Source organism: Aotus nancymaae, unplaced genomic scaffold, assembly GCF_030222135.1.
Source record: "Aotus nancymaae isolate 86718 unplaced genomic scaffold, 86718_ANA_hifiasm-v0.15.2.pri h1tg000040l, whole genome shotgun sequence".
NCBI classification, from domain to species: domain Eukaryota; kingdom Metazoa; phylum Chordata; class Mammalia; order Primates; family Aotidae; genus Aotus; species Aotus nancymaae.
The window spans coordinates 35,755,346-35,780,504 of NW_026988454.1; the positions used below are offsets into that span (position 1 = coordinate 35,755,346).

Below are 25,159 nucleotides of genomic sequence, written 5' to 3' on the forward strand. Positions count from 1 at the left end.
TGTCCTCCCTGCTCCAGGTGGGACCCGTGCACCAGCTGCATCTCCCCAGGGTCCCAGCTGCTACAGCGAAGCCTAAGCTCTCAACTCTGGTTTCACCACCTTTTTATTTTGCCCTTCCTGCTCTCCAGGTGGTAGTGGCTTCCTTCCATTACTCTTCTAAGGGTTGCCTTAGGGTCCCACCATTCCCTGTTTGACCATTAACTCTTCCAACACTTGTGGTATTTGTTTCCTATATTAAATTCTTTTAAGTAAGTTACTGAGTATGAGCTTTGTTTTTCTAATTGGACTCTGACTAACAGTAAATAATCAGAGCAAGATAGGTAAATACATGGTTGGATGGACAGATAGACAGACAGACATCCCAAGGTACAATCTAAACTAAATTTAATACAGGCAATGAATTCTCCATTTTGAGGGTTATCCTGTTTCCCAATTCTCAAATCTCTTCGATGCCAAAAAATATTTTAGCTAGATCTTGCTTCAGTTGGATTTCAAAAAAAAGAAAAATTGTCCCTCAATCCTGAAAATAGTTGGTCTCTTTTGCAGCAACTATCAAGATATGTCATTAAATAAAAGTAATAATGAATTACTTCAGAAAAGAATTGTAAAGTTTAGTTCAGCTTGTAAGACAGGAAAGGGAGGAAAGCAGCTTATTAATGATGCAGAACAGCTCTTTCTGCCCTCAGGCAGAGGACCCAACAGATGGACTGAAAGGAAAAGCCTTATAAATCTTATCCAAAAGACAGTTTTTCTTGCCTAGGCAAGTATCTCACCTATGCAGATAGTGAGTCAGAGACGAAAAACAAAGGGTAGAAAGAACATAATCTGCAGTTAAGTTTATGTAGTTTAATTGCTGTTTTATTCTGAAATAATTTTTGGAATATAGTCATTCGATCACCTTGTGTTTATCCTTGAAAGATGGGCTCAGTAGAAACAAACAAAAAGATAACTTAACAGAGGATTTCTAGTAATTCTTCCTGCAGACAGGAAATGGGAGATATAAACCACCACCTAATTTCTGTAAAGGCCTAGTACTTATTCCACCACAATTACAGTAACAACTTAAAGACAGAATTTAAAAATAGGTAAGGAAGGGGAATGCGCAGGTGCAGGGCCCGGGGCTGGAGTTGTGCAGGGCTCCAGCTTGTGCTTCCAGCTGCCTAGGAGACCTCACTACCTGGATGGCCCACAGGTACTGCAACTCATTAGCTCCGTCCACCACTGACCCTGTGGCCAAAGACAGGGAATTTTTCAAATTGAGACTAATTGCAGGGTTCCAGTTGACCAGCATTTGTAGGAATGAAGACAAACACAGAGATGGTGTGTCTAAGAAGCTTTGAAAGGTGCAGACCATCTGACTGAAGCATTTTTGATTTAGTTAATATTTTTTCATTTTATTTCTGTCCTCCTAGAAGGAAAAGGCACGATTACACTAACTGAGCTAAAATGTTTCTTAGCAGATGCCCAGTCATCTTATCACATATTAAAACTATGGTGAGACGTCTTCTGGTATTACAACATGTTAATTATGTTGCTGCTGGTGGGCAGGCTGCCCGGAGCTCTCCAGCTGACGCAGAGCAGGGTTCTGCGCTGTCTTCACACAAAGCGGAATTTGACAACCACTGTGCCGTGCCTTGGGACATCCCAAAAGCCAACATAAACACATCCTTTAATCCTGGGACACGACTTTCCGCTCCCACTCCGAATCCAGAATGACCTCCACTGACAGCAGTACTCCCACATCAATGCCATCTGTTACAAGAAACAGCTCCATTGGTTTGCAAAGTTTTTTCCCTACCTGGTGCTCTTGCACACACTCTTCTTTGCAGCCTGCAGCAACTTTTGGCTTCACTACCCCAGTACTAGTTCCAGGCTTGAGCATTTTGTGGCCATCCTTTACAAGAGCTTCAATTCTCCATGGACCACCTGCACCCTGTCAGAAACAGTAGCTGAGCAGTCAGTGAGGCCTCTGAAACTCTCCAAGTCCAAGATTTTGCTTTCGTCCTCAGGATGTTCAGCTGACATAGATTCCAGCAAGCAGTCATTGTCCTACCCACAGTCGGGTTTGGAGTCAGCTAGCATAGAAAGCCCAACTTCCAGTGGTCTGGACAAGAAGGAGGGGCAACAGGTCAAAGCCATCTTTGAAAAATGAGAAGATCTGGCATGCACATGGAACAGAAGGACATAATTTATAGACTGTATCTGAAGTGGATAATAGTCCAAGTCATTTTGTTTGTGCTCATCATAACTTATGTCCCATTTTTTTTAACCTATATCACTCTTGAAATTGACTGTTCAGTTGATGTGCAGGTTTTTATAGGATATAAGCACTACCAGTGTGTCCATTCCTTGGGAGAAATCTTTAAGCTTCTGGCTTCGTTTTGTGTCATTCTGGATATACTCTATGGTCTGACTTCCTCCTACAGGGTGTGGTGGATGCTGAAGAGTTCCTTGAAGCAATATTCCTTTGATGAGTTAAGAGAAAAAAGCAGGCTGGGCGCGGTGGCTCACACCTGTACCCAGCACTTTGGGAAGCTGAGGTGGGTGGATCACAAGGTCAAGAGTTCGAGACCAGCCTGACCAACATGGTGAAACCCTGTCTCCACTAAAAATACAAAAATTAGGCGGGCATGATGATGCGTGCCTATAGTCCCAGCTACTCAGGAGGCTGAGGCAGAAGAATCACTTGAATCCAGGAGGTGGAGTTTGCAGTGAGCTGAGATCGTGCCGCTGTACTCCAGCCTAGGCAACAGAGCAAGACTCCCGCTAGGAAAAAAAAAAAAAGAGAGAGAGAGAGAGAAGCAACTACAGTGACATCCCTGATGTTAAGATTGACTTTGTCTTCATCCTTCATCTGGCTGATCAGTATAATCCTCTTTATGCCAGACACTTCTCCATATTCCTATCAGAGGTCAGTGATCTCAAACTGAAACAGATCAACCTCAATAACAAATGGATAGTTGAGAAACTGAAACATAAGCCTGGGAAAAATGCCCAGGACAAGATAGAACGGCATCTTTTTATGCTCAGTGGTCTTCCACACAATGTCTTTGAGTTCACGGAAATGGAGCTGCTAAGTCTGGAGCTGATCCCGGAGGTGAAGCTGCCCTCTGCCGTCTCACAGCTGGTCAACCTCAAGGAGCATCATGTGGACCATTCGTCTCTGGTAGTAGACCATCCTGCACTGGCTCTTTTGGAGGAGAATTTTTAAATCCTGTGCCTGAAGTTTCCTGAAATGGCAAAAATCCCACACTGGGTATTTCACCTGAAGAATCTGAAGGACTGGTATGTTTCCCCTGTGTGGGAACCTTTTCTCTGCTACACAGGGAGGCTGTGTTCTCCCTGAACCGTTGAGTACTAGGCAGTTGGAGGGCTTTCGGGACTTAAAAAATCTGAGGACCCTCTACTTGAAGAGAAGCCTCTCCCGAATCCCGTAAGTCATTCCAGACCTCCTGCCTTCACTGCAGAAATTGTTCCCTTGATAATGAGGGAAGCAACTGGTTGTGCTGAACAACTTGAAAAAGAACGGTCAATGCAAAAAGCCTAGAACTGATCAGCTGTGACCTGGAACACAGTCCATACTCCATTTTCAGCCTGAATAATATGCATGAGTTAGACCTAAAGGGAAATAATCTTTAAACTGTGGAAGAGATCATTAGTTTCAGCATCTTCAGAATCTTTCCTGTTTCAAGTTATGGCACAGTAACATTGCTTATATTCCTAGATGAAATGAGTCATTATCTAACCTAGAGCAGCAATTTTGGGGTCATAATAATATTGAGAATCTGCCCTTGTAGCTTTTCCTACGCAGCAAACTACATTATTTGAATCTAAGCTATAACCACTTCCCCTTCATTCCAGAAGAAATCCAGTATCCAAGTAATTTGCAGTACTTTGCTGTGACCAACAATAATATTGAGATGCTACCAGATGGGCTGTTTCAGTGCAAAAAGCTGCAATGTTTACCTTTGGGAAAAAATAGCTTGATGGATTTGTCCCCTCAATGGGTGAGCTGTCAAACCATCCTCATCTGGAGCTCACTGGTAATGACTGGAAACACTTCCTCCTGAACTGGAAAGATATCAGTCCCTAAAACAGAGCTGTCTGATTGTGGAAGAGAATTTGCTCAATACTCTTCCTGTAACAGAATATTTACAGATGTGCTTAGACAGATGTTGACCTAATGAAAAGAGACCCATATTTCAAAATCATTTTTTAAAAGTATGCTCCAGGACTTTAAATAAGAAGTAAATTTTTCTAAGTTTATAACAATGAAAAATGGTTATTATGAAAAAAATTAGTAACTGATACATAAGTTTATAATTAGAAAGGGAACACAATTTTGGAAACACATCACTTCTTCATGTATATATCAAGGCTTAAGTCAACTTAATCATATTCGATAATCATTTGGAGAAGGAATCTTAATATTTATAAGAACATTGATATCTTAACTTTTTTCATTTTTCTTCTAGTAAATGTTTCTTGAACAAGTGCTATGTACATTTTCATCATTGTTAACTGGAGAACTATCAAAGTATTTTTAAAAACACTCTAATATCACAATTTTTACATGGTATCCAAGAGAAGTTTTGAAGATGCTAAAAGTGTTCCACGCATCTGTATTGTCAATATGAAAGTGACTAGCTATGTGTCACTTCACAGCACTATGGATGTGGCCAACGTGATTGAGGAACTCAACTTTTTGCTTCATCAAACTTTAATTAAATTAAATTTTAATTTTAATAGCCACATGTAGTTAGTGGTTATCATCTTGGAATGAACAAGTCTATGAACTTAAAATCAAGCAGAAAAAAAAAATACACAGTAGTCAATTAAAAAAAAAGATAATGTGCTCTTTTTTTTTTTTTCAGGTTGCCTTTGTTTGTGCCACTAAAGCTATCATAAAATGACTTCTCCAAAAGTAAATCAGATCTTGTATTGTCGCTAAGAACAAAAATTAAAAAGAAACCAAACAAACAAAAATATTTCGGTGATTTCCCATCGTTCTTTTTCTTTTTTTGAGACAGTCTCACTCTGTCACCCAGGCTGGAGTAAAGTAGTGCCATTTCGGCTCACTGCAACCTCCACCTCCCTGGGTTCAAGCAGTTTTGGTGCCTCAGCCTCCCAAGTAGCTGGGATTATAGGTGTGCGCCACCACAACTGGCTAATTTTTGTATTTTTTAGTAGAGATGGGGGTTTCACCATTTTGCCCAGGCTAGACTTGAACCCTTGGACCAAGTGATCTGCCCGCCTCGGCCTCCCAAAGTGCTGGGATTACAGGCGTGAACCACCATGCCCAGCCTACAATTGCTCTTAAAACAAAATACAAAATCCTACCTGGAGATGGCTCTGGCAACATTTCCCACCTCGTCCCCATAACACTCCACTCAGTGCTGCACAGCAGCCATCCCAGCCTCCTCTGAGCTCTAGGTTGGACTGTGTCATCTTCCATCCCAGGGCCTTTTCTACTGCTGCTGCCTTATCTCATAATTTTCTCCTGCTCGCCTGTCACTTCCCAAGAAATGCCTTCTCAGACCTCCTGGACAAGGCCAATTCCCCCTCACTATTCCCTCTCTAACTCCTGCACAGCTTCTGGGCTGCACTAACTTCAGCTGCAACTTGAGATATCCTTGTGTACTTCTTTGACAAATATCTGGTCCCCTCAAAATAAACCCAAAAAACAGAGTAAGTAAACTTTCCCTTTGACCTTTTAGCCCCCAGCCTCTTGTACCAGACTGTCCACACAGTAGAAACTCCACACGTTTGTTAAATAAGTTACAAATCATAGCAATTATGATATTAAACCCTGATCTAGCATCTACTATCAGGCACTCTTCTCATTAGTTTATAAATATAAATCCATGTAACCCTCAAAACAAAATTATGAGGTACCTACTATTATTATCCCTATTTAATAGGCAATGAAGCTACGGCACAGAGAAGTTAAGGGACATGCCCAAAGACACAAAGCAATTATTGACAGAGATGTAATTTATACTCCAGCAGTCTGGCTCCAGAGTCTGGCCCTTACCCACTAAGCTCTATGGCCTCTACCGGATTAAGTAGCAATTGAGTGGTTCTAGGACAGGGAGATGGTGCCAAAGAGCATCCAAGGAATGTTTGATTTGAGGACACATTGAGTTGGGTCTTGGGGGTGCCTGCTATCGGGTGAGAAAAGGAGAGGTTAAAAAAAAAATCACTCTGGGCTGGGCGTGGTGGCTCATGCCTATAATCCCAGCACTTTGGGAGGCTGAGGCAGGTGGATCACCTGAAGTCAGGATTTCGAGACCAGCCTGGCCAACATAGTGAAACCCTATCTCTACTAAATATACACAAATTAGCCAGGCGTGGTGGTGTGTGCCTGTGATTCCAGCTATTCGGGAAGCGGAGACAGAAGAATTGCTTGAACCCAGGAGGTAGAGGTTGCAGTGAGCCGAGATCGCGCCACTGCACTCCAGCCTGGTGACAGAGCAAGACACCATTTCAATTAAAAAAAAAAAATCACTCTGGAGGTAGAAAACAGATATAATCTGTACACAGTGTGTTTGGAGAACCATACAAGGCTGAGCGGACAGTCTCAGAAGGCATGTTTCAGAGGTGTGGAATGTTGGAGAGAGATATGCATCTTCAGTCCTTTTTTGACTCTCTAAATTGGGGCAAAGTGTCATCAGAGCAGCAGCTGACTGAAACAAATCTGAGCCCTACAAACTCCTAAATACAAAGTATGCTGCTAATACATGCACGTCCCATACAACATGTGGGACCCTGAGTCCCGCTGAGGTATGGGAGCTAGGCCAGACACTCCCAGGCCAACAAGTTTGCTCCCTCCTACCTCACAGAACTGTACCCATTAAAGGAGGTAAGTGTTTAGTGTAGGGCCAGACAAATAGTAAACACAGATAGGTATGCATGTATTTAACAAACAGCAAACACAAATAGGTATGCATGTATTTAACGAATAGTAAATACAAATAGGTAATGTATGTATTTAACAAACACACATAGCACTTACTACCAGCAAGGGTCTACTCTAAGTGGTTGACAAATATTAACTCATAAATGAGTGAACATGTGTCACAGACTTTCAGCACGGCTACAAATGGATGAAACTATTCATAGTGAGCCCTACAGTAATTAAGGTCTACTGTTATCCTGAGTGTGGGAAACAGAAACTAATCTCAGCTTAGGAGTATATATTTTCTCGTGTGTTGTGGCAATCCCAGAAAAATTCTGAGCAGAAACATAATGCAGAGAAGTTATTATTTTAGAAAAGTTAGTAATCTAACCATGAGAAAGAAACATCAGCAAGAGAGATGAAGCTGAGGAATGAATAAAATGGAAAACAAACATGTACCAAAAACTGGAAATTCTTGGGGACTGAGAATGTCTAATGTATGCATAGAAATAGTTTCAAAGATTATCTATTGAGTTGAGGATACTAAAATAAACTTCTCAAAATCCTACTTATGAAAAGTAATTAGAAAGCTGTCTATCAATGGTGAAATTTCATAATGGAATATAAATGAAAAAAGGCAACAGAATAGTATGCACAAAGTGATCTCATCTTTGTTGTTTTTTTTTTTTAAAGTAATACATACACATAGAAAAGTCCTGGAAGGGAAAAAACCCAAAAGCAAACAATAAGATAAAAGCAATTTTTATTTTCTTCTTTATAGTTTTTTATATTTTCTGAATTTTCTGCAATAGGTAGTATTTTTATAACAGGGGAAATATTATAAGCTCTCAATACAAATATTTTAGAACTAGAAGGAACCCATCTAATCCAACCCCTCATATTATGGTTAAGGCAACTGAAAGTCAAAAAGAGAGTAATTGTTCAAAGGTCACATAGCAAATGATTCTTGTGACTCAAGTTTAGACTCTCTACATGATCCCTGTCTCTGAAGACCTTTGCTTGAATCATTACATAACACTCAATATTCTTAGAAAGTTTCTAAGAGATAACAAATGTATAAATACTTATATATGTCAACATTCTTCACATTTACCTTTTTGCTGATTAGTAAGGTATCTAAATAAATCATGTACAAGTAGAGTTGTTTCCTGCTTATTTCCCTGACTAATTCAAAAGTAGGTAAGACCAACAGAGTCTATTCATACTGCTCCTAAACCACCCCATTCTCACATGAATATTTCATTCACCTGTTTCCTCCTCTCCCAGAGATTCTAATCAAAGTGGTGCTGCTGGGTGGCACTTTACACGAGGCTAGTGTGTTTGGATGATGAAGTATTATGGAATAAACTCTGTGCCAAGGACATTTAACCTGATTTAACATCACCTGAAAAAGCATTGGTATAAGATTCCTTTGTTTTGGTTTTGTGTCAAGTGTACTGTTGATTATTGAGAAGGGACTGCAGTGGAAACTCTGAATTGAAGCGTTCCTTTGATGGTGCGATGGAAAGCACCATCTACATGATATTCTAATAGATGGATGGCTGAATTGGAAAAACAACTGAATGTTATCAGGTAACAGCAAAGACAGAAGATTGGCAAGGCTAAGGGCAATAAAGAGCAATTAAAGGACAAGCCAGTGCAGAGTAAAGGAAGACAATTAAATTATAAGCAACAAACGAGAGCACAGGCAAGTTCCTGAAAGATGGAGACTGCACATGCGGAGGGAGGAGACTATGCAGTGTTCGGTGCACACAAGAGCAATGGGGCTGCTTGGACCAATGTGCTGCTGAGGGTCATGGATGGAAAAGGGCCCAATGCAACCAGCGGTAGCACCAGTTCAACCCAATGCAACCACAGTTGAGGTCATGGAGGACCACTGAGTTTTTTCATTTTGTTTTATGTTTCTAATCACAACATCATGTATGAAGTCCATGGCACAGTGAGGGTTAACTAGAATTCCCAGCTACAGAAATTCCAGGTGCCGTGCCTTCTGTACCATCTCACAGCCTAATGGAGTGCTGATCCTCAAACTTAATTGTGGAGACAAACCTCTGAGGATCTATGAAAATGCAGATCTTGGTTTGGTAGGTCTGGGGCGGGGCCCAAGATTCTGCATTTCTTACAAGTTCTAATGCTCATATGTCAGTCTGCAGACCACACTTTGGGTACTAACGATGTAAAGTGACTTTTAAGTAAGGAAAAATAAAAAATTCACAGTCATATTGAAGCTCATCAACAATAATGAGAAAAACAACCACTTATTCAGGGCACATTATGCACCATTTTGTTCACGTTATATGATTTACTTCTCATAACACACTCTGATATAATTTTGTCTCTATGCCATAGTTGTGGAAGCTGATATTTAGGAAATTCTTTTGTCTATATTCAAACAGCTAGTAATAGTACCAGGATTTAAACCTGATTTTGTTTGACTCCAAAACTATTCACCAATAAACCACAGAGATGAGATTAACAGAATTATTAATTTTGTGATCTTGAAAAATCCCCAAAATTTCTCTGAGCCATAATTTTTCATCTCTAACATGGGGACGGATAATGGCAGAGCTGTGGTTTGGACGAATGAGGCAGGAGATGTAGAAGTAATTTGAAATCTATAAAAGAATGTAAAGATACAATCATTATAACTAGGTTTTCACTCTCCTCTCCCTAGTTCTTGAGGGTTTGTCTGCAGGTTCTAGCAGAGCAGTGCAGCTACTCATATACCCTTGACCAAAGGCTGGTCCTCGTCTATAGGAGATGGTTGTCCTCTTAAACTGAGCACACATCTTTGGGAGGGACACACGTGGAGCACTGAGGGAGGACAGGGACACCCGCCTAGCCAGCCAGATCAGCCAACTCAGCCCTGGTGATCAATAGGGTGATAGATGTCAAAGCCAGATCACCCTCACATCCCCTAGTTCTAAAAATGTTACTGAATGTACACCTTTCCTAAAAGCATATGTTCACAAAATTTTTCTTACCAGGATCCCATTATACTTCTAAAAATTACTGACAACCCTAAGATGCCTTTTCAGATGGCTATGGACATTCTTCTTTAAAACCATACCAAAATTCCAAAAGTATTAACTTCTTAAATGGCCAGTTGCTCTGAAGCAGAGAATGGGGGCAAGATGGTTTACCTCTCGAATGGACAAGTGTTGGACAGCTGGAGTCAGTCTCCATGGAGATTATCTTGGATAACAGATTTCTTCTGGGGAATAGCTGAGTTTGTGGATTTTGCTTTTGAAAACTCTGCTTCAGCAAGATGTGAAAAAAAGAAGTAGCTATGGAAACTCATCTGATTCCAGATATGATGATGAAAGAGGGCCACCAGAATGGGTAGAATCAATCATTTGCATGGCCCCAGTCCTCCTCTAATGGCTGATGGATGAGAAAGGAAAATGTCTGTTCCAAGAAGCAGACAACTGGACATGCGCATTCACAGCAGAAGGAAACCATCAATAAGTGGAGGGCCGGCCATGCTGGAGCAGTAGATGAATATGCATGTCTAAATAAGGACCACTCTGTGTCCTCACAAATGAATGAGGTCATGCTGGGAATTCCCTCTGCAGGGAACTGGCTGACTGACATGCAGTTCCATAATTGCACATGTCTATCTCATTATCTTTTCTGTATAGTTTATTAAAGTATTAATATTTACTTATTTCAATAAGTAAATATGGACTCCTCATCTTCATATTAAATTCACAAAAAAAAAACTGAATCTGAAGAAAAAAACAAAAGGCTGTGTATTTAGCACTGTTAGTGTCACCTTTTCAACTTCAGAAATACTGTTCATTGGTAATTTGTTCTCATTTATAAATCACCTTGTATTGATTTCAATAGTATGCATATATCTGTGCTCCTGAATTAATTTTTATCTTTAATATATTTGTCTTATGAAAAAAAAATTATAGCATAAAAATGGAAAAGACATTACTGAACTTTTCATACTGTTACATTAAAATCTTTTAGTCTATCTTGCACTTTGAATGGAAATTATACCAATGCATAATTTTGTAATATCATCTACTTGCCCTTTGGAAATACTGGTTCACTGAGTTCTATCATTCTTCCAAATGTTAATGCATGTCATTAAACAACGTTAAAAAAAAATCACATTCCTCACCATCTTCATCAATTTTGTGTAAGAATCAGGAAGCTGTGACACTCAAATGGCACAAACAAGTCCTTCAAAATCTAATTTTTGCTTGGAAGCTCAGATTTTTATCATAGACAACTGACAGCTTCATTGGTTTTCCTTGAAGGGACAAGCTAACATCATTCATTTTTGAGAAAACGTGCCAAATAAATAAGTCTAAATAAAAAGTTTGTCAGTTCTTTCCAATAAAAATGGTGTTCCTTGAAAAAAATCAGCTAGTTCAGCCTGCAACTTAAACAACTGCACAGCTGCTTTTCCTCTAGAACAGTTCTTCAATATGCAGTAGATTTGCTACACCCACACTTCCAATTGTGTCACACAGAATATAAGATGGGTAATCTAGGTTTGAGATTATTAAATCTGCTTCACCAAGGATATTTTTATTGCTTCATCTAAGGTGTTCTTTTTAGTGAAATGGCTTTTTTTTTTAATTGCAAGTGCATGACTTGTACAATTGGTGCCACTGCAATGACTCCTGCTAAGGTGCCATCACTCCTTCGATACCACGGTATAAAAGTCAACACAGTGAAAGGGTAAATAATGTCTTAATCTTGTTGTTAAAGTAATTTTGAACTTAAAGTCCCCTTGAAAGCTTCTTCAGAGGCCAAATGCTGTGGCTCCTGCCTGTAATCCCAGCACTTTGGAAGGCCGAGGCAGGTGGATCACTTGAGGCCAGGAGTTGGAGACCAGCGTGATCAACATGGCCATAACACGTCTCTACTAAAAACACAAAGATTAGCAGGGCGTGATGGTGCACACTTGTAATTCCAGCTACTCGGGAAGCTGAGGCAAGAGAATGGCTTGAACTGGGGAGGTGGAGGTTGCAATGAGCTGAGATCACACCACTGTACTCCAGCCTGGATGACAGAGTGAGACTCTGTCTCAAAAATAAAAACAATTAAAAGCCTCTTCAGGAACCCCCCAGGGATCCCTGGGTCACACTTTGAGAACTGCTGCCTTAAATATTTTAGCTCAAATTTTGTTCTGTGTTGTCTTTTGCTTATAAATATAACCAGAGTCTATACTCCAAGAATGGTAAGTAAAAATAATAAATAAATAAATCCAGAGCCATTCCACAGCTTCTGCACAGCAAAAGAAACAATCATTAGAGTGAATCGGCAACCAACAGAATGGGAAAAAATTTTTGCAGTTTACCCATCTGACAAAGGGCTGATATTCAGAATCTACAAAGAACTAAAACAGATTTACAAGAAAAAAACAAACAAGCCCATTCAAAAGTGGGTGAAGGATATGAACAGACACTACAAAAAAAGACATACATGAGGCCAACAAACATATGAAAAAATGCTCATCATCACTGGCCATTAGAGAAATGCAAATCAAAACTACATTGAGATTCCATCTCACGCCAGTTACAATGGCGATCATTAAAAAATCTGGAGACAACAGATGCTGGAGAGGATGTGGAGAAACAGGAACACTTTTACACAGTTGGTGGGAGTGTAAATTAGTTCAACCATTGTGGAAGACAGTGTGGCGATTCCTCAAGGACCTAGAAATAGAAATTCCATTTGACCCAGCAATCCCATTACTGGGTATATATCCAAAGGATTATAAATCGTTCTACTATAAGGACACATGCACACGAATGTTCATTGCAGCACTGTTTACAATAGCAAAGACCTGGAACCAACCCAAATGCCTATCAATGATAGGCTGGACATGGAAAATGTGGCACATATACACCATGGAATATTATGCAGCCACAAAAACGATGAGTTCGTGTCCTTTGTAGGGACATGGATGAACCTGGAAACCATCATTCTCAGCAAACTGACACAAGAACAGAAAATCAAACACCGCATGTTCTCACTCATAGGTGGGTGTTGAACAATGAGAACACATGGACACAGGGAGGCGAGCATCACACACTGGGGTCTGTCGGGTGGAAATAGGGGAGGGACAGCAGGGGGTGGGGAGCTGGGGAGAGATAGCATAGGGAGAAATGCCAGATATAGGTGATGGGGAGGAACGCAACAAATCACACTGCCACGTGTGTACATATGCAACAATCTTGCATGTTCTTCACATGTACCCCAAAACCTAAAATGCAATAAAGAAAATTAAAAAAATAAATAAATCCAGAGTCACTAAAAAATACTCTTGACCAATGAGACTTTATTTGAAAAAAATTTCATGATGGTTCAATCTATTTTACTACACAAGCTATTGTGTAACATCATAAAAAAACCACTGAGTTTCCTTTCAGTTCTCTCTCTAACCATAAGAGATCACAGGCCCTAGATGGTTCATCAAGACCCCCCAGATGCTTGCTAATGTCAAAAAAAAAAAGCTTTCTAAGAGGGAGGAGGGTTGGGAAACACACCTACCTTTAGGAACAAGCTGCTTTCTCAAAAACATTCACCTGAAAACCAAGATAGAGTGATTTTTTTTTAAGACTCTCAGATCACACCTGTGATACAATGTTTGCCAGTTAAGTCTGTGCAGTCCTGAAATAATGGTGAGAAAATGGTCAATCCATAAATGAGATATACTTGTGATAATTCACTTCCTCCAAAATGACTTTCTTATATATATATATATAACATATAGAGATCTGTACACATACACATATATGTATATAATATGGAGAACATGTGTGTGTGTGTACATGTTTGTGTGTGTGTATATATATATATATATATATATATATATATATGGAGAGAGGGAAGGAGAGGGAGAGGGAGTAAGGGAAAGAAAAAGAGAGAGAGAGAAAGAGAGAGAGAGAGATTGAGAGGGTGAGAGAAAGAGAGAGACATGGGGTCTCAGTATATTGCCCAGGCTGATCTTAAATTCCGGCCTCAAGTGATCCTCCTGCCTTGGCCCCCTTTAGAGGCATAAGCCAAGTCACCCAGCCCAAAATGACTTTCTATTACAACTCTGTTTTTCTATTCTACTGCATTTAAAAATAAGCCAAGAAAGAAACTCAAACTAAGAAGAAAAACACAATTTCCCAAAAGTATACATACTTTGAAAGTTCACAGAAACAGTTGAATATTGATTTCACATTAATAAAGTGCACTAATTTTGGTTTCCACCCAGGGAAATCTAGTCACTGAACTACCAAAGACACATATTACATCTCACTATAGAGGCAATCTTTAGCATCATCACACCAGAAATTTCTTAGGTTCTGATTACATATTATATTGAACCGGGCAAAGGAGAGTTGGAAACCCAACAGCAGGCCAAGCTTGATGACTAGGATATAACATTGAGCAAATGAATGGGATGGCATTAGCTATTAGTCCATGATAAAAATCTGTAATTAAAAGTCCTTCCAGTTACCATGATAGTCTACTACTTACTAATGGTGTGGCTTTTGCCTATAAATTTAGCCCACTGTTTCTAGAAGTGGAATAAATGAACCACCTACATCTGAATAACCTGAGGTACTTGTTAAAAAGTGCAGATTCTTTGGGTCCATTCCAAATCTAATAAACCATAGATGTAATGTGAAGCCTAATAATCTCTGTCTTTAACACTTCCCAGGTGGTTTTTATGAACAATAACGTTTTCATGGAAACCTGGCTGAATCCCTGACTGAGTCTCAGCTTCCTTATCTGTAAAGCAGAATTGACTGTCACCACACTTTCCTATTTCACAGTCGTGGAGTATTGAGGATCAATCAAAAATATATGAGAAAATGCTTTTTAAAACTGCCAAGCGCTACATAAATGATTATAATCATCTAAACTTCTACCACCTACATCTCTACCAACTCTTCTTCTAAAAACTAAAAGTAAAAAAAAGGTAAGAATAATTTTTCAAAAACACTACAGATATTATCTTAATTGTAACTAAATCTCAGATAACTAAAATACTCAGAAAATAGAGTCTTCTTGTTAATATTTAACTGAATGTTCTGGTCACTCTTTTGAAAAACCTTAAATGTGTTACTACACTGTCTTTCCTTGGTAAATGCATAACTTAGTTTTTATCTGATGATAAGAGATTTTTGAGTTGGGTCAGAATTTTGAATATTTATGCTTAGAAGAGTAATCTATGTTCTGCCTTGAGCTCATTTGCTAAAAGGTTTCTTGTTTATTTTTTCTTGTTGGGGGATATTTTATGGTTGATGGAGGCATGTTTATTTTAACCAAAAGCAGATCTCTAATTACAAGTTGTATTCCAAAAGCTTATTTGTTCCTAAGTTGTCTGGAACTTAAAATGCCTCTTCCCCTAGCAAGAAAAAAAAGAAGTTATGAATCATGATAAAGTTCTCTGGCTTGTAAAAAAAAAAAAAAAAAGCCATAATATAGACAAAATATATTTGCTGTATCTTAAATATCACACAAATATCTTACAATGGTATTCATCAAACTAGAAAGCAAAATTGAATATGAAACTATTTCATTTGCCTTTAATATTTCTACTTAAGGTAAAGAGTCAGCTGGATGAAGATGAAAACCTGATAGAGCCGAGCATAACGGCTCAAACCTGTGATCTCAGCACTTTGGGAGGCCAAGGTGGGCAGGTCACTTGAGGTCAAGAGTTCAAGAACAGCTTGTCCAATGTGGTAAAACACTGTCTCTACTAGACATACAAAAAAAAAAAAAAAAAATAGCCAGGCGTGGTGGTGTGTGCCTGTAATCCCAGCTACTCGGGAGGCTGAAGCAGGAGAATCACTTGAACCTGGGAGGCAGACAGAGGTTGCAGTGAGCCAAGTTCATACCACTGCACTTCAGCCCGTGCAACAGAGCAAAACTCCGTCTCAAAAAAAAAAAAAAAAAAAATCTGATAGATGAAAATTTCTGTTCTACAAAGGTTAACGGCCCCCAGTTCTTTATTATACAGAACACATAAGGTCTCTCAATGTGACCACCAGGGATTTTCTTCAGTCATGATTGGGCAGGAGATGACAAAACTGAGTGTCCGAAGTTAACTAAACAAGTGAAACAGAAGAGAAATGAGCAAAATGTTTTTGAAACAGTAGCTGCATATCCCTGAGAAAAAGACTACATGGAATAGAAACAGCTGAGCTATAAATGGTGCCAGAGAAATACCAGAACATGATTCAAGACACAAGAAAGGAAGTGATAGAAAGCAATGCTGAAGAAGAGTGCGCCACCTACAAGAATCACAAAGACTGAATTCAGGGTGTGGCAGCAAAGTTACCAAAACCAAAGAGGCCTTGGTGACAGTGAAGGAGTAAAGGAGGCTCTCGTTCATACAGGCCGAGTGCCACACTTGGAGTATTTGTACCTGAGGGAATGTTTACTGACTAGATTTCTGATTCTGAATCCAAGTTATCACCGAGGCGCCATATGCCCTCTTCGTAGGCACACTCACCTTGGTTGGGTATTTCTGTTCATTCACTACCTCCTCCATCTCCCTATACCCAAATAAAAGTATGTCCCAGTTTAAATCTTACCCCTGAATTTATACCCAAGTGTCATCTCTATTTGGATTCCTGACCAACACAGGCCCCATGGGTCCCTGCTTGTGTGTTCAGTCTTCCCATCTTCCCCTTTTCCAAGTCAAAGTGTGGCTCAGTCTAATTAAAATGCAGGACGTTCATCCAACCAATTAAAAGCTGACACTGAGTGCCAGGTACCATCTTCGGCCTAACAGTAATACAACAGTCTTGGGTTCCTAGGAATCCTTTGTGCATTTTATTAGAACATGTGAAACAAACACCATAAGGGACACAGAGGACACTTCTCTGGCCTCTTAAGATGCTTTGGTTATTTTGAAATAAAATGTTAAACTACGGCTAGAGAGATAACACACTTTATAAACCAAAGAGCGATGTCAACTCCAAATCTGATTAAGAGCAGAGACTTAGCTTGAACATTCTTCCTTCTGTATTCTAGAGTTAAGATAATGGATTGTAAGGGAAGGCAAAGGAAGCTAACTGAATTATAATTTTTACACCCAAATCTCAAATAATGCCAGCTTCTGACACTTATAAAGAACTCTTTCAGAGCATATTCTCAGGGCAAATTGAATCTAGGCTCTTGGGTTGCATTCCTCAAACTTGGCCCAAATAAAACTCTCTACTTAACATTAATTTTGCCTCGGGTTTTCTTCTTTAGGTCAGCAGGATTCACAGTGACTTCCCACCATCGCCTGACGTTTTTCTCTAAAATCAGCGTTTGGTACCAGCATGAACCCACTGCATTCTCCATTTCTGAAGGTCCTACCACATGTTGTGGAGAGGAGGTCTCACCATGTTGTCCAGGTTGGTCTTGAACTCCTGGACTCAAGCAATCCTCCCACATCAGCCTCCCAAAGTACTGGGATTTGAGGCATTAGCCACTATGCTCAGCCTGAAATTTTATCTTGTGTAGTTGAAGCTGACTGAGATAGGATGGATCAGCCTTTCCACTGTGCAAACCACACCCAGTCTTTCAGAGTGGAAGAATAAATAAACAGAATAATGAAAAGTCAATTGGCAAAGCTTACAGAAAGCTTTAACTTTCCCTGGCCTAAGGCTCTTCCATTTGCTTAACTTACATTCCACCCTCAGCTTTCTCCCTTTCAAATAAGAATGCGAAAATCCTCGAACCTGGATGAAGGAGCTTATGAACCCGCTGCTCTCCTGAAAAGTTGTAAACTAAAAATAAAATCCAAAGCCCTCAACCAACTGAATGGAACTGCTCTTGGCCAAGGAGACCCCAGAGAAACTTTAAAAACTGAGTTCTCAGTCAAAATAGGCAGAGAGGTCAAATGCACCTCATACTCCCTCCCTTTTGGAGTTTAGGCACAACAACTGACCAGCATTAATGTTACAATAGAGATAAGACTGCAAAAAACAGTCTGTGGCAATAAGACATCAAGTTATAAATAAGACCTTAAGGCTATGCAAGGAGAGTTAAGTCATGTCTGCAAACCATAATATTGCTATATAGCATGCTTAACTTACAATATCCTTTTTTTTAATTTTTTTTTTTTTGAGACAGAGTCTTGCTCTGTCACCCAGGCTGGAGTGCAATAGTGCAATCCTGGCTCACTGCAACCTCCACCTCCCGGGCTCAAGTGGTTCTTCTGCCTCAGCCTCCCAAGTGGTTGGGACTACAGGCATGTGCTGGCCTGTAGTCCTGCTAATTTTTCTTTATTTTCAGTAGAGATGGGGTTTTACCATGTTGGTCAGGTTAGCCTGACCTCAAATGATCCCACCCGCCTCAGCCTCCCGAAGTGCTGGGATTACAGGCATGAGCCACCACACCCAGCCACAACATCCCTTTCTATTGATTTAAGTTTTAGACAGAGCCTTACCCCTTTAATCAATTGCAAATTAAAGGATCTCTGAATCAACGAGCTCGGTGGCTCTCGCCTATAATCATAGCACTTTGGGAGGCTGAGGCGGGTGGATTGCCTGAGCTCAGGAGCTTGAGACCAGCCTGGGCAACATGGTGAAACCCCATCTCTACTAAAATACAAAAATTTAGCCAGGAGTGGCAGTGTGTGCCTGTAATCCCAGCTACTCCCAGCTACTCCAGGAGAACTGCTAGAACCCAGGAGGGGGAGGCTGCAGTGGCCCGAGATCGCACCGTTGCACTCCAGTCTGGGTGACAAAGTAAGACTGTCTTAAAAGAAAAAAAAAAGAATCTCTGAATACACTGAATAAATAACCGGTAAGCCCTTGCTCTAAGACATCCTACCTTTTCATATGAAATCAATGTATATACCTTTCATGTATTGATATATGTCTTCACCAGTAACTCCTGCCTCCTTGAAATATATTTTAAAAAATGGTAATCCAGGCCGGGCGCAGTGGCTCACTCCTATAATCCCAGCACTTTGGGAGGGCGAGGCGGGTGGATCACGAGGGCAAGAGATTGAGACCATGCTGGTCAACATGGTGAAACCCTGTCTCTACTAAAAATACAAAAATTAGCCGGGCATGGTGGCGCACGCCTGTAGTCCCAGCTACTGACGAGGCTGAGGCAGGAGAATTGCTTGAACCCGGGAGGCGGAGGTTGCGGTGAGTGGAGATCGCGCCACTGCACTCCAGCCTGGGTAACAAGAGCGAAACTCCGCCTCAAAAAAAAAAAAAAAAAAAGGTAATCCAACTGCCTCAGGTGCATGTTCTCAGGACTCCTTGAGAATATGTTTCCCTGAACCACAGTCAGTCATCTTGGCTCAGAATAAACCTCTTTAAAATATTTTACAGAGTTTGGTTTTCCCATTAACAAGGTGATATTCTTCATTATTGCCAAGACCTTATAAGTTTCTCACTGAAAATTCTAAATTAATTAAGGATTCTTTTAACAGCAAACTCTCAGGAGACAAAAACATCAAAGATCATGGCCTCTAACCTGTAGATTGTGTTTAATGGAAAATGCCATGAAATAAAGGACTCTTTCCAATCACGTTAGAAGAGACGGTATCAGGCTGCCCTGCCTAGGTGGACATCTTCCTCAGTGGAGATCTTCAACACTTGGTTCTTTAGACCAGGACAACAAGTGGATTAAAATATTCATTTGGTTACCTTCAGGAATAGGAACACTTTTCATATTTGTGTTTCAAGCTGTTTTGTTGATAATTATCCTTATTTGTGTCATATTTTTTATTCTTAAATTGATTATGCTTTGTATTTCTAGATGTCTAAAGTTTACCACAAAATTCTCTAACAAAAAACTAATCAAAATAGCTAGATGTTTAGAACTGATCCAACATAAGTCAACTCCAGTGTAAGTGAATGGCCTGAGATCCCACTCCTCTGTCCCTTTCTAGCTCAATCCAATCCCTGAATTGTTGCCAACCCATTCAGCCCTGGAACCTCACTAAGTTCTTAAGTTTTAGTACTTCTGCTCATTCCCTCTGACATGGGACAAGATTATCCGGGAATGAGCCTTCCCAGCATCGTGAGACAAACTTACATCCAAAATGTTGATCCTCAGTATTTTCAGAAGAGAAAGATTTTATCAAAAGGAGGAAATGAGCAAGAAAAATTGCTCAGAGCAGTCTGAGAAATGCAAACTATGCAAAATTTATCAGGCCCTGAGAGACAGGAGCATGGGACATCAGTCACATCTCACTGCACCCATTCCCAGGGGCAAATCTTTTTAAGTATTTTGTTCCTGACAGCTGCCTCACCCACTATCTTCATGTTCCTGGAATCTGTGATAACAAAGATCAATGTATAGCCAACTAATAGCTTGCTATTGTAACATAAATGCTTGATAAACAACTTGGGAACTGCCTCTTCTTTTTTCCTTTAAAAACCCATTTGTAATTGCTGCTAATAGGAGCATATACTCAGGGCAACTTGAATCTGTGCTCCTGGGTTGCAGTCCTCAAACTTGGGCCAAACAGACTCTCTACTTATATTTAAAAAAAAAAAAACTCTTTCACTGAAACACGAAAGTAGTCTTCAGTGACCACCACCCACATACAAAGCCCTTTACACATACACAGATACACAGATATATGTATTCATAAGTACAGCAGGTCACAAACACACACAGAAATAATGCTTTTGAGGAGCTAACTGGAGAAATGTATTGCAATGTCGTTAAGAATTACATGATCCTCTAAAATCAAGCCAGGAAACATGAGCGATATTTAAATACATCTCCAAGTCAATACAACATCTCAGCGGAAGTCTACATTTCAGTTCAAAACTTCGTTTACAGCAAAGGAAACGCACCTAATATTTAACATACCTACTGATGCATGTAGAGAACAATACTTGTCTTTCCCTCTTGCTGTTTTCCTCAGTTTGGCTCAATGCCTAGGCATAAGCATTCCCAGGGCCCAGGGCCAAAAGCCTCTAAAGCAGAGCTTGGTGACCCTCTCCTAGGATCAAACACCACACTGGGGAGAAGCCATGTTAGGACAGAATCCTTATTTCTTCATCCACTCTCACATGTCTACATCATTTTAGTTTATCTGAGAAAGCTGCAGAATAATGTAACAATTACATTGCCACTTCAACATGATTGCCTCCACAAGGCAAGGCAACTCTTCTATTTATCCTGCTAAATTAAAACAGTGTAGCTGAGGACCACTGTGGTGGGCCTCTCCTAATCCCAACCCGAGGGTGTAATTAGTCCAATTCATTTCTGCAGCTTTATAAAAAGTGTGCTGAGGTTTAATCTGACAAAAAAATAAAAAAAAAAGGAATTCTATAATTGTAGCTCTTCTCTAGAAGACATGTCCCAGAGATCTTTGATGACAATTGTCAGGTTCCTTTTGGGGTCTTTTCCCTTTAGAGCCCATTATGTGGGAAAATTCTGGGGGGTGTTGGGGTTGGGGAAGAAGGTATTGAAGTAGGGAAGAGAAAGAATAAGAGTTTGCAATTTCAGTTCAATCACTAAATAGCAATTTCAACAATAAAGGGTCTCATTGTGTCACCCAAGCTGGAGAGGAGTGGCACAATCACGGCTCACTGCAGCCTTAACTTTCCCTGGCTCAGGTGAACCTCCCACGTCAACCTCCCAAGTAGCTGGGAATACAGACACATGCCACCATACCCAGCTAATTTTTGTATCTTTTGTAGAGATGGGGTTTCGTCATGTTGCCTAGGCTGGTCTCAAACTCCTGGGCTCAAGCAATTGAACTGCCTCAGCCTCCCCCAGTGCTGGGATAATAGGTATGAGTCACTGCACCAGGTCTATTGGTGACATTTTATGTTAATGTCTCACAGTGTTCCATCAAAAGATAGGAAGAATTCTTTCCAATTCAATAGATGCAAAAGACCCCAATTAATGGAATAAAAAAAGGTCCACGATAGTCCTACTAGTGGAAATCAGTCCTAGGACACTTCCATGTCAAATGCCCAGAGTTGCATCATCAGACCATAACGGAATGCTGTTTGACCAGTTGACTGCAGTTCTCAAAGACTAGAAAGCTTGTTCCAAAAGTAGACCTTTGCTGATATCTGTTGTGAATGTATAAGTAAATAAGCAAGAACAATTTAAAAACTGAATTTTGCATTTAAAAACCCTTAAAGATTTGTAGCCATGTAGAAATGATTTTGCACTGGAGTTACACACAGACCCCATGTACGCTTATTGACTACCTCATCATGAGTGAAACATCTGAAGGTATGGATACTAAACAATTTAAGTGATCAGCTTGTAAAAGCTAAGGTCTTCCATTAGGAAAATTAAAAAAAGGTGACTCAAGAGACTAAGTCCTTATCAATATCGTGTTACTATAGACTCAAACAGTGATACAATACAAGGTGCGAAATTTTATCTTGAGATGCAAACATCATGTGGCTCGGGATACTTATTCTTTGAACCTTAGGCTTCTTTGTAAGTACAAAGTATATGACATCATCTCTTAAGTCTAGGAAGATTGATTCCTCAAAGTATTGTAGCATCTCCATGATATCCCAAATATAGTGAAAATGGAAATGCACACAAAATGAAAGGAGACTTTAAAAATTAGAAATTTTTCTACAAAGTATTATTCACTCATATGTAAGGGGATATACTTTAGGGTACACTATACATAGAAATCTGTGATCTCCACTTAATATAATAAAAATGATTCTATTTCCTGGGGTTTCCAATATACTTCCTCACATACATTTTTCAGCTTGATTTTCACAATAATCCCATTCAATGCACAAGGGAGTTGATGTTCCCATTTTAACACAGAAAAAAATGAGGTTTGGCGAGTGTTAGGCCTCCAGGTGCAAGCCCGGACCCAGAAAGTCTAAAGCCCTGCCTGGCTCGGCTAATCACCCCCATCCCCTGCCAGAGTTCTCCATCCTCCCTGATCACCCAGTGGAGCTTCCCCCCAACCCAACATCAACTCACCCTGCCATTTTAACTGGTAGTATGATAATGTGAATACTCCTCACCCTACCCCGCCATCTTAACTACTCTTACGCCTTACCCCACCCGCCACTGTAACTGAACTTATGATGATGATACTCCTTGCCCCTACCCCCATCACTGTAACTAATCTTACTCCGTAACACCCCTACCCCCCCCAAAAATTTGCCCCAACCTATAAAACCAACTCCTATCCCACAGACCTTCGCTAACGCCCTTTTCGACATTAGCCCACCTACAACCAGGTGAATAAACAGCCATGTTGCTTACACAAAGCCCGTTTGGGGGGGTCTCTTCATTCAAAGCCCGCGTTTTAACGGGGAGTTATGCAAGGCCTCAGCAATCAATAACAGCCAGGAATTCAGGCCTTTTCTCAATCAACACTTTCCACCATGAATTCACGATAAAAATCAATCCCCACATTTCATCAAGTTGACTGTGGGTCCTGCAACTGTCATAGCAAAATAGCAGAGGAGTAATAGGTAGCTTTTGTTAGCAACACAAACTGTATGGCCTATGGTTAGAAGAGTGGGCAAAGAATCATAAAGGTTTCTTCAGTCATATAACGTAAATATCTATGGAATTTCTGAGCAGATGCAAGGAAATTCCAAAACGGAGCCAAAGGGAAAAAGTGTTCCCTAAAGTTCCTAATAAAACTTAAAGAGCTCTGCTAACTCTTCAACTGGAACCAGTTAACCCAAGTAAAGTCATGCATACCGCACTCAGAGGCCCCCAAAAGAAGCAACACATCGATGTACCTTCTTAAGACCAACAACTTTTCGCGTTTGTCATTTTTCTCCTCTAAAAACCTGTACTCTCCTGGGGCAGGGGGGCGAGTATTTCTAAAGATGACCATTTTGAACAGCGAGCTTTCACAGGCATCCGCAATTCAAGTGAGAGTGAACCATCCTGCCCTACCAGGGTACCGGGCAGGGGCGGCGGGGTAGAGCACTTGCAAAAGCTGCGGAGGAGAGCGCGCGGGCGAAGAGGCGCTCCCGGACCACGCCTCCCTCCGGGGCCCCAGGCTGACCGCGCGGCGGGCGCAGGAGCTCAGCGCCGCCCTCTCCGTCCTCCCAGCCCTCCCGGGCGCCCGGGCCTGGCCGCGTACCTACCAGCGAGAGCACTTTATAGGTGTTGGGGTCCTTGGCCGTGCGGGCGCGCGCCGCCTTCTCCAGCGGTTCCTCCCCCACGTCCATGGGGGCCAGCAAGGACGCTGCCGCCTGCGGGTCCCCGGGCGCCTCGGCGGCGTGGCTGCGGCCCGGATCGCGGCCGTTCCCCGCGGGGCCCTCCCAGGGAGCGCGCCCGCCCTCGCCGCCGCGGCTCCCGCCCCCCGCGCAGCCGTCGCGCTCCATCGTGGCCCCGGGCGCTCCGGTCCCGCCGCGCCTTTAATAGGCCCGCGCCTCGCGCCCCGCCTCGCCCCGCCCCGCCTCGCCCGCCCCTCGCGGTCGGACCCTTGGCTCGCCGCCCTACGCCAGGCGCTCGCTGCCAGGGAATAGCGACTCAACGCCCCGGATTACTGGGCTTCCTGTCTGATTTCGGGCACTCTGCGTGTCGGTTATTTTGGGTCCCTTACGTGGGCGTGTCTTGAACTTCTCCCCACCGAACCGTCTCCTCCCCGCGCCCCGGCCACCCTCCCGACACTTGCAGGAATCGCCCTGCGTGGCCTCGCGGCGCGGCCCGGACTGAAATTGCAGCGTGTGGTCTGCAGAGGGCATGAGATCATGGGGTCCCAAAATAGAGCGGGGAGGAGGAGAAGGATGCAGCCGCCGATGCCGCTCCGGCTTCTCAAAGGCGGGAGAGTGGAGTCTTGGGACCAACCTGTGAGTTTCTGGATGGAAACGCAAGTAAACCATGAAGGAAGGCGACTTTCCGCTTCTTCGGCTCCGAGTCCTGACCCCCACTACCTAAGCTACGCTAAGAGAGAAATCGTCCACGTTAAAACACGTAGGTGTACGTATACTATACACACATATAAGAAATAGTTCGTTTTCCACTGTTCTATGTGGTTTCTGGAGTCTTGTCGCTATTGTTTTTATGTATATTTAATTCTTCTAAGGTTTATTGAAAGTTTCAAGAGTTGGTGTAGCCCTTTTCTGAGGTTGACACTGATACTCGGCGATATCAAAAGTGTTCATGCAATCTGAAATACTCTGATAAGCTTTTTTTTGAACTAGGACATTAACAAGCTATGATTCTTGAGGCGTTTTGTTTTACCTTTGATTCTGGAACTGTTACATTTTCTGGCTCATCAGTTAGCAAAATCACCAGTGTGTAGTGAAGTGAGACAGAGGGAAACCGGTGACTTTGAACTACTTT

The 25,159-nt window shown here is 41.4% G+C and overlaps 1 protein-coding gene and 2 pseudogenes across 1 annotated transcript in view; 2 read left to right on the forward strand and 1 right to left on the reverse strand.

The window, feature by feature from the left end:
- Positions 1–24,195, reverse strand: part of ENPP1 (ectonucleotide pyrophosphatase/phosphodiesterase 1) — an 86,635-nt gene extending 62,440 nt beyond the window's left edge. Inside the window, exon 1 of the mRNA XM_021670842.2 lies at positions 23,956–24,195. Coding sequence (XP_021526517.2) covers positions 23,956–24,195 — 240 coding nt within the window. The remainder of the gene's footprint in view (positions 1–23,955) is intronic.
- LOC105732409 (volume-regulated anion channel subunit LRRC8B-like) lies at positions 1,182–4,226 on the forward strand (annotated as a pseudogene).
- On the forward strand, positions 10,054–10,359 carry LOC105732410 (selenoprotein K-like; annotated as a pseudogene).
- Positions 24,196–25,159: the final 964 nt, after the last annotated feature.